General features: G+C 43.6%; 1 protein-coding gene across 4 annotated transcripts in view; it reads right to left on the bottom strand.

Annotated features, from left to right (window-relative positions):
* Positions 1-13,074, bottom strand: part of LOC118514336 (semaphorin-2A-like) — a 270,841-nt gene that overhangs the window by 98,019 nt on the left and 159,748 nt on the right. For all 4 annotated transcript variants that reach the window (XM_036061148.1, XM_036061145.1, XM_036061146.1 and 1 more), the window contains exon 4: positions 5,354-5,405. In XM_036061148.1, the coding sequence (XP_035917041.1) occupies positions 5,354-5,405 (52 nt within the window). The remainder of the gene's footprint in view (positions 1-5,353; positions 5,406-13,074) is intronic.

Below are 13,074 nucleotides of genomic sequence, written 5' to 3'. Positions count from 1 at the left end.
TGAAGAAACTGGAAAATGAATGTGGGCAAGTGTTCCAGTCCAGTTCTGAAGCGTGTGTTTGGACTGTTTTTTTTTTTTCTTATGTTGCTGCTACCCAAGAACTGACCCACAAAAAACTTCACACATCACGCACAAACGATCGGGAGAACGGTAAAAAAAATCATGAAAATCTCCTGCTGACTATTGATGAAAATCAATAGAGAGTGTGTAAGGAAAATGGAAAAAGGACTCAAGGGCACGCTGTAAAGAAAAACTCTGCTCTGATAATAAACCCAGCGTGATGATGATACGGACGTCATGGGTGTGTGTATGTCCGTTTACCGTTCACACTAGGAGGTTTTTTTTTTCGAAAGTGGGCTTTTCTTTGAGCCAACGAGAATTGTACCACAAGACAGACCGGAGTAAAAGCACCAGGCGTCTCCATTGTAAGCGATTCGGTGTTCGGGAGAACGCAACTACGGAGTGTGATGATTTTATTCGTTTATAGGCTTTTATTTCTGCTAACAGATAAACGCACGGCGCACGGGGGCGAACGAAAGATAATGGTGACGTCTCAGTCGGTCGATGGTAATGGTCGAATTGATGAAGTTATTGATGTCGTGTCATTTATAAGCCTCAAGTAATCAATAGAGAGATTCATGTGGTGAGACATTGGTTGAGTGATGGTTAAGTGAGTAGAATACGATGATACGTTTGGCTGACCGTTTGTCAAACCTCAGATCTAAATTTGTATACTTTTTACGAAGGGATTTATTAAGTGACAGAAATATTTTTGTACTGGAAAAATAATTATCGGGCGTCATTTTATATGTTTCATTAAAAAACTTAAACTAGATCATGAGAAAACTCATTATCATCACGACTCACTGACTAGCGCAAAGCATAATTGAGTTAAATGTATGCAGATGAAGGCTACTCGTCTGACAAAAAAGCTGTCAATCAACATACGCTGCTATTCACTACACTAGATAATAGTAGTTCCATCATTATCCGATAGCCCCCTGTAGTCTGGAAAGCTTACGAGTTGATAAACGACTCATATCCGTCCTTTACACAAAAAAAGAAACCCACCAAAACTGCATCAACAACACCAAACTCTCTTCACTACCTCCTACTCCCAATAGGCAGCACAACAATCGGCACTGCAGTAGCGTTGCGGGTTTTGCATTCAGCAGTTAATCGTTTACAAAAATGCCAAATCCCACCACCAACACTCCTCCCGCCTCGCGAGACTCAGAACACAGTACAGTAAGTGGCTTCTCAGTGTGTAAACCAACCGGAACCAACAAGTCGTCAACACGTACGCACGGGGAGTGATGTACTTCCTGCCAGTCAAACTGCCTAATGCGATGGAAATGAGGATGAAGAGCCGATGATGATGATGATGGTGAGAGTCAATCTTTCGGTCGGATTTTTTTTTGTTGCTGTTAAGTCTGATAAAATTCTCATCCTCCCACGTGCTACACGTGGCAGCGGCCCCCATTGTTCGTCATTCTTTACTTTCATCAATCTTTTTCAACATGTACAGTTGATGGATGGAATGTTGCCTTCTCCGGTCCACACGCAATCCCACGTTCATCGCCCACCCCCATAATCATCACCATCAGAAAAAGAGAGTGTTGTACTGCTGGTAGTCCTAGGTCCACGAAAAAGGATTCGGGTTTGAGTGTTTGTTGCTTCAATTCACCCTCAGAGCTACTCTCTCCCCCCATTTGTCCTCCATCACTCGGAAGAATCGGATCTAAACGATGAAAGAGAACCGGCAGGGAGGAAACATACCGAAATAGCGGTACTGCAGCACGCAACTTTCCCGCCACACTAAATATGGCGAGTGGAGGATCAGAATGTGTAGTAAAAAAAGAGGGAATCCCAAGTCCCACACCAAAGCACCCAACACATATTGCACCACTGCCGTTGATCGTTTTTCTCCGATTTCCGTTGAAATCGGCGCCGTAAGGGAGCGGCTTATAGTCGGCTCTATTTTTTTTTTTTTCAGTCTACAGAGCATAAAGGATTCCGAGGCCCCTCTAAAAGGATAAAAAAGGGGCCAAAGAAAGCAACACGACATGTCACAGCATTTAGCAGCACTAGCCCTGCCCGGCCTTCTCGGCCGGAATAATGTATAATGGGTGTGTGTCGTTGTTTGGTGCTGAAAAATAGTGATCTCTTTTTTCCAATTCATCGTTTATCAGGGAATCGCGGAACCGGTGCATCACTTGTGTCAGTGTAAACGTCGGTAGTAGGGATGGGAAGAAGCCCAAAAACTGTAGACTCCGACGCTTTACTGTTCGGATTACCGCTTTCACTGCTATGGGGGTTTTTTTCACGTTCAATTTCCCATCTCCATCCCATCATCCCGTTGATGAATGCTGAACACACAGCATCCAGCAGGATTCAAACTTTGACTTCCTGAAGCGTCTACTCATCGTGCGAGCCCCCCAAAGGATGGAGCGAGCGCGTTGGTTTCTGTGTTCAAATTTGCGCAATGCATGTATCCGCGGAATGTCTGCACACAGAGAACCGATGCCTCCAAACAGGCACCCATTTTTGTGAATAGCTTACCCCCGTAAATCAGAACCTCTTTCCGATCTCTGTTGCCTTATCTGGTTGCTCTGCTTGACTGTGCTCTCTCTCTCTCCCTCCACCACTAGTAGCTGATCTAATCTCCAAAGGCTTTTATTGGTGAAAAATGAACAAACATCCTGTTGGTAGGGGAGATCAGATACTTTTGGCACGCCATTCCTTTATGTCGCCACACTCTACCGTTTTTTCGTTCGCCCTTTTTTGTGTTCTCGAAAACTTTCGAGACAGTGGTGACACTTTAATCTGGTCGTCCTGCTCGCTGCAGGAACCAGCTTTTCCAAATTCACAAAATATGCGATACTGATAATGCAAATTCACCCTGAGGATGTTTTAAAGAGGACTCGCTTCTGACGTTTCTCCGTGTTTTCAATAACCATTTTCACGATCTTAATTTTAACGGAAAATCCACTCACCAAAACTCGAAGGTACCATCCGGAAAGAAACGTTCGAGTGATACAGCAAAGCAGCGTATCTTAAAGAAGTGCAAAAACGGGCTTTAAATGATAACGAAACGCCGCGGGCACTGGTTGAGAGATTTTCCCTCCTAACCCGAAGCCCAAAAATGTGAATGAAGCTCGCCCCCCCGGGGGGTTTGGATTTTCGTTTGGAATCGATTAGCAGTCAACAGGGGTAAACGTAAACAGTACCGGCCACACCATCACAAAATTCGCAAGAAATAAACCGTTTGGGGGAGACGATTAAATATTTTCCTGTTCAGGCCTACTGTGCTGTGCAAATGGGGGATGAAAAGGCTTGTGAAAGGGTGGAACAGTTGTTTTCCCCGGCTAAACAGGGAATTACAAGCAAACGAACATGAATCTTTGAACGGCGCGAGACACGGGCGGTCAAAAATCAATTCGCGCACGTGTCGCAGCGAGATTTGGTTTCATAGAAATTTCATGTCGATTTTGGGTGGATTGAGCAGGGTGGAAAAATCGATACTGATTCAATATTTATCCAGCAGTTTTGAGAAAGCCGTTTCAACACCGATTGCAGTAATTATTAAATAGGCAAATTACAGCTCTTGAACAACAAATTTAAAACTCCTTCCAAAATAAATGGTTTATTACTAATTCGAAAACATTAACAGTTAAGAGAATAAATTTTCGCGTCTCAAACACAACACAAATCAACCGATTGGAAACAAACAGCGAGAATGTGCTTGCTCTTAAATTGTTCGGCTTCCTTAAAAATTTAACGACCCTAAAATCAAGCCATGCGTCAAATGAGGAAAATGGGAAGATAAAACGGATAGTTTAAGCTAATTGTAAGCAATAGAAACTTCAAACTTTGTCGCCTCCAACTGCAATTAAAATGACATAGAACCCGAACCGGAACGGCGTACCGGGATAAGATTCATTTCCCGGCGTTTTTTTTCTCTTTTCTGTCCCATCTCTTTTGGTCGTTTTTTCACTTCAGCTCGTTCCCTCTTAGCTGGGTTTGTTTTTGGAAGTTGGCAATATATTTCAACACCATCACGTCACCATCACCGGGGGAGGTGCTGGTCGACCGGCGCAAACAACAACTTGGACAACGTGGAACAAAGGCTTGGTCCAGCAGCTCGTGCCGTGGCACGGCACCAGCATGCCATCACGTCCGGTAATTTAAATTTTTCCATCTTTTCCTTGTCACAACACAACCGATCTTGAGCGACTACACCATTTCCTTTCTGGCTGTGGCACGCACCACCAGGGCGGCATCTTTGGACGGGGAGAAAACCCCTTTTTTTCTTCGAAAGAAAATACACCGGGACGGATGAAAATGGGCAAAGAAAGAAGCCGGGTTGGTGGCGTCGATAGACGGATGTGAGGTGGCAGAAACAATAACAATAATCATAAATCTAATTTATCGTCGCTATTTTCACGCTTTGCTACAACAATTTCCTTTCCGTACCGAACCGGGGGACAAACAGTTTCGGTTACAGTTCTTTTAAACTCTTTTTGAGTGTGAAGGCGTTGCAAGAAGCAGATTGTCTTTTTCAAAAAAGACAAGACGGTATACAGGGACAATTTTCTTCTTCTAACAATAAAAAATCGTTGAAGGGATTTTCAGTAAACTTATAACGAAGGTTAGCAGAAAGTTTGAGGCAAATCCGCATTTTTGCATAGATTTTTTTTATAAAATATAAAAGCATTTTAATTTATTTGGTTGTACTTGCTTGTTGATTTTTGTGCGTTACAAATAATAGCAACAGCAGGCTTTAAGCGAAAACAGAAAGGTCATCGTTGAAGAATGACGGAAAAACGGAAAAAAGATAAAAGTTTCCTTAACTTTCCATTTTACGCCCCATCAACAATTTTTGCTTAATAGGGCCCGAAGGATTAAGCAAAAAACAACAGCAAAACTGACCCTTGATGATGAATGTGTTCCCCTCTCGGAAGCGATAAAACGGCCGTCTGAGAATTTTTATACTAATTTGCCAAAGCCGACGCGTCTTAGAGCAATTAATCAATTTCATCATCCTTCCAAGCTTTATGAAGACGAACCTCTCTGGATGAAGGTCGGCCGAAAGTAGGCGTTTCTCGGTGTGTGTGCGTGTCATGAACAATATTTGTCAAAGTTTGAACAAGATTTTGAAAAGCAGGGATGACTTTTGCCCCATGGGAGGTGTTTGTGAACATGATGGATTGGACAAATTGCTTTCCTTTATTTTCAAGTAAATAATTATGGTTTCATTATTTAATTACCAAATCGCAATGTAAAAACCGAACATTGGATAGAGCTGACTTCATAAAACTAATCTTAAAATTAAACACATTTTTGTACTTACCTCACATGACGTCATGCTAACGTTCTTCAGGTTCAGCTTAAACACACGATCCCTGCAAATAGAAAGAAAAATGGTTGAAAAATGGATTAATAGAGATCGAGAAAAAACTTTATTGCATTATTGCTTTTCTTGCTACAGACACACTGTGAAGTACTTTTTAGCAGAAGAACATTGCCGAACGTCCCCATTCCCAGAACCGAAACAGCCTGCCAGAAATGCACGGCTGTTAATTAATTTCTGTGACAGTCTTTAGCTGATAAAAACGTTCTGATCTGATAAAGGCAAGGATAAATGCACTTGCAAAAAAAAAACACACAGGACAGCGGAACATCCATCATACCAAAAGATGCAAATCGACCAACGTACGGAGGAAGCTGCAACGAAGTCGCTGCTCGTTTGACAAGCGACGATTCTAGGTATTACCCTTCGTTTGCATGATGCCAAGAGGGACGTTCGAATTTCGTCTAATATCTGTGTCACTTTTTTGTCCCGATTCTTGATGCTGCCTAAAAAAAGCTGCCTTTCCGACAAGTTCAAACAAGGATGTGAGTGAAAAAAGAAAACCGAGCCGAACTAGCGAACTTAGGGGGGAAAAAACTAACATACCGAGCAGTGGAAGGTCAAGTGAAAAGTAAACTACATGATAAACCAGTACCATTCACTCTTCTTTGCTGGAATCATACCCCTGCTTGGCCAGGGCTCGTGGACATGAGGAGACACTAACGGGGATGAACGAAAAGGATGCAGAAATTTTTAATCAAATCACAGGATAAAAGTTTGCGCCGACGACCTTTATTAGTGGTGGCAGTTTGTCCTAGTTTAGGGATGTGCTGTGTTCAGGGGATTTTTTGTTTTGCTTTCCACTTCAAAAGTTTATTTGACGAGAGATTCGCTAGGCGAGTGAAAAAAGCGTTACGGTAATTAAAAATATGACCAGGATTTCGGAGAATATTGATAAGGGCTTACTTCACAACTCTACGTAGAAAATAACACTCAAAAATCTACAGCAATAGTCTGATGATCAGAAATATTGGCAAGTGAATGGAGTGTCGGTCTCTTCCATGGCAGAGTTGAACATCGAATCCCGAACGAACCGTTTCTCCTCAGGATTCCAGGTGATCTAGGAAACATCAAACAAAGACATCCAGAAATGACACGCCAAGATACGTTAAGGTCGCAGAGCCATAGAAGAAGGGATATTGATCGAAGATAGGATTCTAAAAGCCTGTAATCCTAGTTCAAAAGTCAATTCAATTGAAATTTTAACTTGACGTCATCGATATTAAAACCTGACCTCGTTCTATATTCCTTGATCTCTATAACTCCCTCGGTATAAAATTTATCTTCATCCCATAAAATTGCAATCAACATTAAAACTGCCCGGAAAATATCCCTTTTCAAACCCGATAAATATACAACCATTGACGTCAATGCCGTTTACAACCGTCAGTTTGAAATACTACACTAAAAGTTACCATGTGTGCCACCTTACATCAGCACTGCCCGCCGACCCGGAACCGAGTGTAATTACGCTATTCAAACATGCTACACTTATCGCAAACTAAGCACTCTAAATTCCAGCACCGAACCAGACAACATCGTTGCAACTTTTTTCCGCTCTCCTTCCGACGTCTGCTTCTGCGAAGAATATCTAGCTGACCGGCGACCGGCGGTCCACCACCAAGGGGCCAGACACATAAAGTAAAAGCAGGAAGCAATTAATGAGCAAAACTATTCGCCAACAGCTTCAATAAAGGGTAGACACACACTGAGCGATGGAAGATTTGTGGCGCGTTCCTAAGCAACCGCAGCACAGCTTTCCCGATTTCGGCCGATCGATCTCCGTTAGCTTGGCTGGAATTCAATTAAAACCCATCTGGATTTTCTCCCCCCCCCCCCCCCCCCCCCCCCGAAGCAAACTGAGCTCTGAGCTTGGACAATGTACGCGAATAGCGACGTGTCTGGCATGTGCGTCCGTTTTCTTTTCCCAGCACTTTCTTTTCCCAGTTGGTGGACCTTGTTTGAAAATTTATGTATCGCATTCGCTCTGCCTTCTCCCGACGATCGTTACGGCCAATTTTGCGATCGTAAAATTGTTGCATCCCTCTAACGCGAATCTCTAATCTTTTACGGGTCGGACGGTACGGTAGTACGTCGCGTAATGATTCGCGGCAAATGCTCATTAAATGAATTGCAATCGGAGGATTTTGTGGCCAGCCAGCCAGCCAGAAACGTTCAGCTATTAATTTTTAACATTTTAATCAATGCTGACTTATAATTAAAGCTTTAGAGGCAAACCATTCCCCTCGAAAGTGCTCGGAGTGCACCGGATCAACCGTAATCCATCCGGGTTTTTGGGCGTTGTGCTGCGCCATATCCTGAGTGGGCTCGTTATCGTATTAATTTTTAGCTGGGAAATTAAAGCCGCCCCACCCCAAACCCATTGGAACGATGGCGCGTTTGATGCTTCCGATGTAACGCACGGTAACAATCACAAAAGTGCCTAAAAAGCAACGTTTTATTCCTCATTAAAATGACAATTGCCGTACAAAACGTTCACACACTGCACCGAAAACACACATCCCCGAACGGTGTAACGACGCTGACAATTGCATGGCTTATTGTTTTGCTGTGTGTGAGTGTGTGTGCCGCGTTGTCAGATGGATGCAATGCACAAATGTGTACATTCCCCCATTCCCGTTGGCTTTTTTTTCTCTCGAAAGATGACTGTCCCAAAACCGACAAACCGATTTCTCTCTCCGGTGGCGTTAATACCTTCCGTAATCCTACCGCAATATAAGTGCCCATCGGTTCGTCCTCCAGAGCACACTCAAACTGGACGGATGGATTGCATTAAAAGCCGGTGCACACATGCACCGATTGTGGTGCGCTCAACGTTCGGGAACAGGGAACAAATATTCCAACACACCGCGTGCAGGGAGCTGGTCGGTGGAGGCGCATGGTGGCGCGTACATTAAATAATCACTTCATATAAATCTGTGGACCCGACAGCGAAATGGGCATCGCCGTGCGCACACATATATTTACAGATGCAAATGCATAAATATAAATTGAATTATGCGCTTTCTCTCTCGCTCGGACGTTTTCGGACAACGGCAAACCGTGGGATGGTGTACCGAAGGGCCGAGGCAGCTGGCCATCACACTGTGGGCCATTTTCGCAAAAGGACCTTCTGACTCTGGAGAGGGATTTGTTGTTGGCCGGATTCCGATCCAAATGCATTGCTTTTTGTCCAGTCAAAGGGAGGGGTACGGTAGGCGTGGGTAAAGGGTGCCGTGACGTTTACCCCATTACAATCATTCCGTTCCCGCACCGATTCCCGGACGGTTTGCTTTGTCGGCAACGGCCACAAATGGCTTTTGTTTTCATTTACATTTAGCAGGAAATTGCAGAATTTACCCCTAACTCGTTCGTTCTCCCCGCTTGCAAATTCCCTGGAATAACCATCAGTTTGTGATTCAGTTCCCCATCGCAGCACATAAAACTAGTCAGACACTATCAGACGGGGCCGACAGATTCAGGAGAGCCCACCGGAGCTAACTAGCTGAACTGCTACTTTTCGCTCTGATTTGGTAGCAAATATTTCAAATCTTGCCTTTCTTTGCATAGCTATCGAATAGTTGGGAATAGTTCAGTTCGTATTCATAGCCATCGAGCCACGGCATGTATTTTACCGCCACCGTCAATCGTCGGCCTGATCGCCCAGTGTTCAGACAGACACGATAGCCGTAACGGATGGTGTAAATGTTTTACATTTAATTCACACATACTCTGTCATTAGACGATGGGTCGATGAATTCGAAAAGGGGTTTGGATCCGAATGCTGTGCTTGTTACGATGATTGAGGATACTAATCGAAAGTATGAACTTCCCGGAAAATGAGAAAGATGCTTTTCATCTGGAGGGAGAGCCGTTTGATCGATGGCTAGCAATTTTCACAGTTTAGTCGTATATAGTGAAGGGCCTTTTCGTATACTAATAAATAGAAGCAAAGGGAAATATTAGAAACTAAGCAATTCGCAAAAAGTGGCATCAAATCTTAGAAAGAAGAAAGAAAACAACAAAGTGATTGGATCAAACTGGATGTAGGAAGCAAAAGAAGTTTCATATAATTCTCGGTTGTCAAAGAAAGTTTCACGAAGTAAAATTTCATAAGCGCACAATTTCTTAAAAATATCTATCGTTTGATCACTTGCAGTTAAAATTGTTTCCAGTCCATCTTCTTCCCGACAAAGTCCAGCCCGATGAACACGGAGGATAAGTGGTCACAAATTAAACTTGCTGACAACCATGTTCCGGTTTCTGAGAAAACAATCGATCAAGGATCAAATTATCCGTCCCAGAGCCGAACATCAGGCCGCACTCACTTCAAAATTGATGGAATCGATTTTTCATCCAAAAGTGCTTACTTCCTGTGCTGGTGCTGTATCCCGACCAAACGCGCCATTAATTGCGATCAAGAAAAGCAGTGGAAAATTCAAATCATCAATGAATTGTTCTTTCAATTAATGGCCTTAGAGGCAGACGATGGTTGGAAGTGTACGAGGAAGGAACAATTCTGTCACATCCGGTTCCGGTTATCCGGGATCCGGGACTGTTTCACCCCACTGGACACACAATGGATTGATCAATATTCACCGATGACGTAAGCTAATTCCTTCCCGGCCGATGGCCAGCATCCAGGGGGCAGCAGTAAAATGAGTCAAGCTTTCAAGAAGGCATTGTTGGGCGCGGTACGTCCTTGTCCACCCACACGCACGAACGGGCGAAGGGAAAACAAATCTTTACTTTCACTAAACGTCAACGCACCCGTCTGCACCAAAGCATTGGCTGAAATTTATTTTCCTTCCGAAAGTAGCGGAAAATTCAATTACGTTTTTCGCAACAACAACAACAAAAAATCGACGACTCTTGGAGGAGGTGACGGTACACACGCACCGCACGGTGAACGTACAAAGGCGATAGGAGGATGAGTCATGGGGAGGGGGGACGGGGACGGGAGTGTAGGTTTTTGTTGTATTATATTGCACGGCGGCCAATGGAAAATCACGATGATGGAATGGTCGAGCGCGTGCAGACACGCCGAAACGGATGCAAGTAAAAGTCGGGGCATAAAATTTATTGAATTTCGTCCCGCAGTCAGCACGACCGACGCCCTTCACCACCACCAACAACAACGAATGGGTCGCCCTTCCGAAAAAGATCGAGGCAAGCTTCTCAATCGCTTGCACAAGCAAGGAAAATACGAATGAGGAGAGCCAAGCAATAAAAAAAAAGGAAAACTACACGCCAAATCGGTCCTTCGAACCGGTTGGGTTCGAGAATTGGCGAAATGATTTCTGATGCTAATCGAGTGGAAAACATATTTTAATTCACTCGCTCCCTTTTGGTCGAAACGGGAGGAAAAACTGGAATGAAATCGAAAGTAGCGTTGTGTGTGTGTGCGTCCGAATGTCTTGGAAGGCAAAAACTAGCACGAACATCACCACCATATTGTTCACCGAGAGGCGACCGAACGATCCGGCTGTGTCGATAGCGGCAGGCGAAGACAGCGACGAGGCGATTATGGGTGGAGTGGGTTTTTGCTTTGACATTTTCATTTTCCTACAGCACAATTCACGCGAAACCTCCTGCTACCGAGTTTTTTCTCGGCAGAAACGAACGAAGGATTGGCGAAAAATCTCTGCTAAAATTGATCGTTTTATCGTAACCTTCCCTTGGTTTTTCGGTGCGAACGTGGGACACAAGTTGGGAATAGGGAAAAGTCCTGCGGTTGAGTGGATTGAAAAGGGAAAGTAGAAAGCAAAACCTCTTCCATTGGCGTGACGAAATGGATTCGATCGACTTGTTGTGCCAGATTTTCCAGTAAACACCTATTAACGACAACTATCGGCCAGCTACTATTGGGGTCGTGGAACTAGCCGTTGAGCCCGTTGGTTTGACATTTTGTGACTGAGAGCGATTACTTACAGCATTGGAAGGCTCATAAAATTACAAGCAAATATGTTCATGTAAATCAAGTAAAATATTGATGGGTTAAAACGAAAAGCAAAAATCTGTTACAAAAGACAAAGCTTTCTAAATTTCCAAGAATCAATGCCATAACGATAGCCTTATTGACACACAGTACCCAGTTCAAAGTTCGTTGCTGATTTTTTTTCTCCGGAAAATAACTTCCATCTTCCTTTTTCCGTACAGCCAGACGGTTCAATTGGCACCAATAAACACGGAACATCAACGCCGCCCCAGTCCAGTTCAACAACACCTGCTAATGAATCCTGAGAAAGGTCAGCTACCTTTGCAGAGCCAGAGCTAAGCAAAGGGAAAATTACCCAAGAAATGGTACGGCGAGACGATAATTACCGCCAACTTGGACTCACAATCGGTCCCACATCGTATCGATGACTCCCCGAGCCTTACCATCATCCTGGTGTGCTGGTCAGCGTATCGTGCCATGGCGTCTAAAACCGGAACGCGCCCACACAAGTCCTGCTCCACAGACCGGTGAGAAGGTGAGCTGATTCTTGATTACAGCTCATGCTGCTTGGGGCAAACACGAAACCCTCCTGGTACGCTCAACCGCCAGCGCAACGGGGCCATATTTCGCTCTGCCTTTATTAAGCATAATTTACCGAGGTTCAACAAACAGCACAGCATCGGTTTATGAATTATGTATGGCAGGCCGTGTACAAACTACTCGCTATTTCCAACACAAACACACGTGTGCTTGGTTTACTTTTTGCAGCACACACACACGCACACACTTCTACTCGTGTTTATCCTTTTCGTGCTGGAATAGTTTTGATCAATAAACGGTAGGTTGTGTCGAAGTAGAAGAAGAAGTATCCTATCACGGGTATTACCAGTCGGCTCTGGTCACTATCTGTGAGCACTTCTCTTACGCTTTGTTCACCGAGCAATCAATTGTGCCTTACGCCGCCACCTTCATCCCTTCGCATGGGATAGATCGCCGAGGATATTTATAAAATATTTATTAGCTGTAATAAGTCATTCCAGCTCGGTGCTTATTGTACGGTTTTCTTGGGAAGATGGGAGTTGTCTGGGATCGAGAAATCAGCCGTTAGGACGTAATCGATTGGGGTTTTTGTAATCCTTTTCCGTATAATATTACTATTCGAATTAAGGCTTTGACTAATCATTTGTTGAATTAATAATGGAGTAGCATTTGTTTGATGTAATAAGACAGAAACAAGCTCTTAGTAGAGAACTTTAATCAATATTGTTGTTTCTCAGAGGCTTTGTACGCAAGAATTATTCATCTAGCCTAGAAAAACATGATTGCGGAAAGTCACAAATACTTCCTGAAGTTTTATTAAAAAAAATAAGTTACAAACAATATGGGATAAATAATAGTTTGAGTCAGAAAATAGAAAACTTAAAAACAATTAATTGAAATATTTAAAAAAATCGATTCAAATTAAATCCAGCCAACAAAAACCAGCAAAACTGCCTTCTTAAGCCCCACAGCAAACGTAAAATGTGCAATAAAATCTCCACTTGTTCAAGTGTAATGCAATTATCGTACACGAACCAAGCGCACAGAAGAGCAAAAGCTTGACCCGTTCATCCAGACCATTCAATTACTAGTGCCTTCCTACGCACAACCGAGCACACAGAGGGACGACGGACAGAACGATCACAACAAGTGCCGGGCACAAATTACTTAATTAAAAATTAAA

This window comes from Anopheles stephensi, chromosome 3 (genome assembly GCF_013141755.1).
Source record: "Anopheles stephensi strain Indian chromosome 3, UCI_ANSTEP_V1.0, whole genome shotgun sequence".
Lineage (NCBI taxonomy): Eukaryota > Metazoa > Arthropoda > Insecta > Diptera > Culicidae > Anopheles > Anopheles stephensi.
Note: the sequence above shows the minus strand (reverse complement) of the source record. Positions and strands in the feature narration are given on the sequence as shown.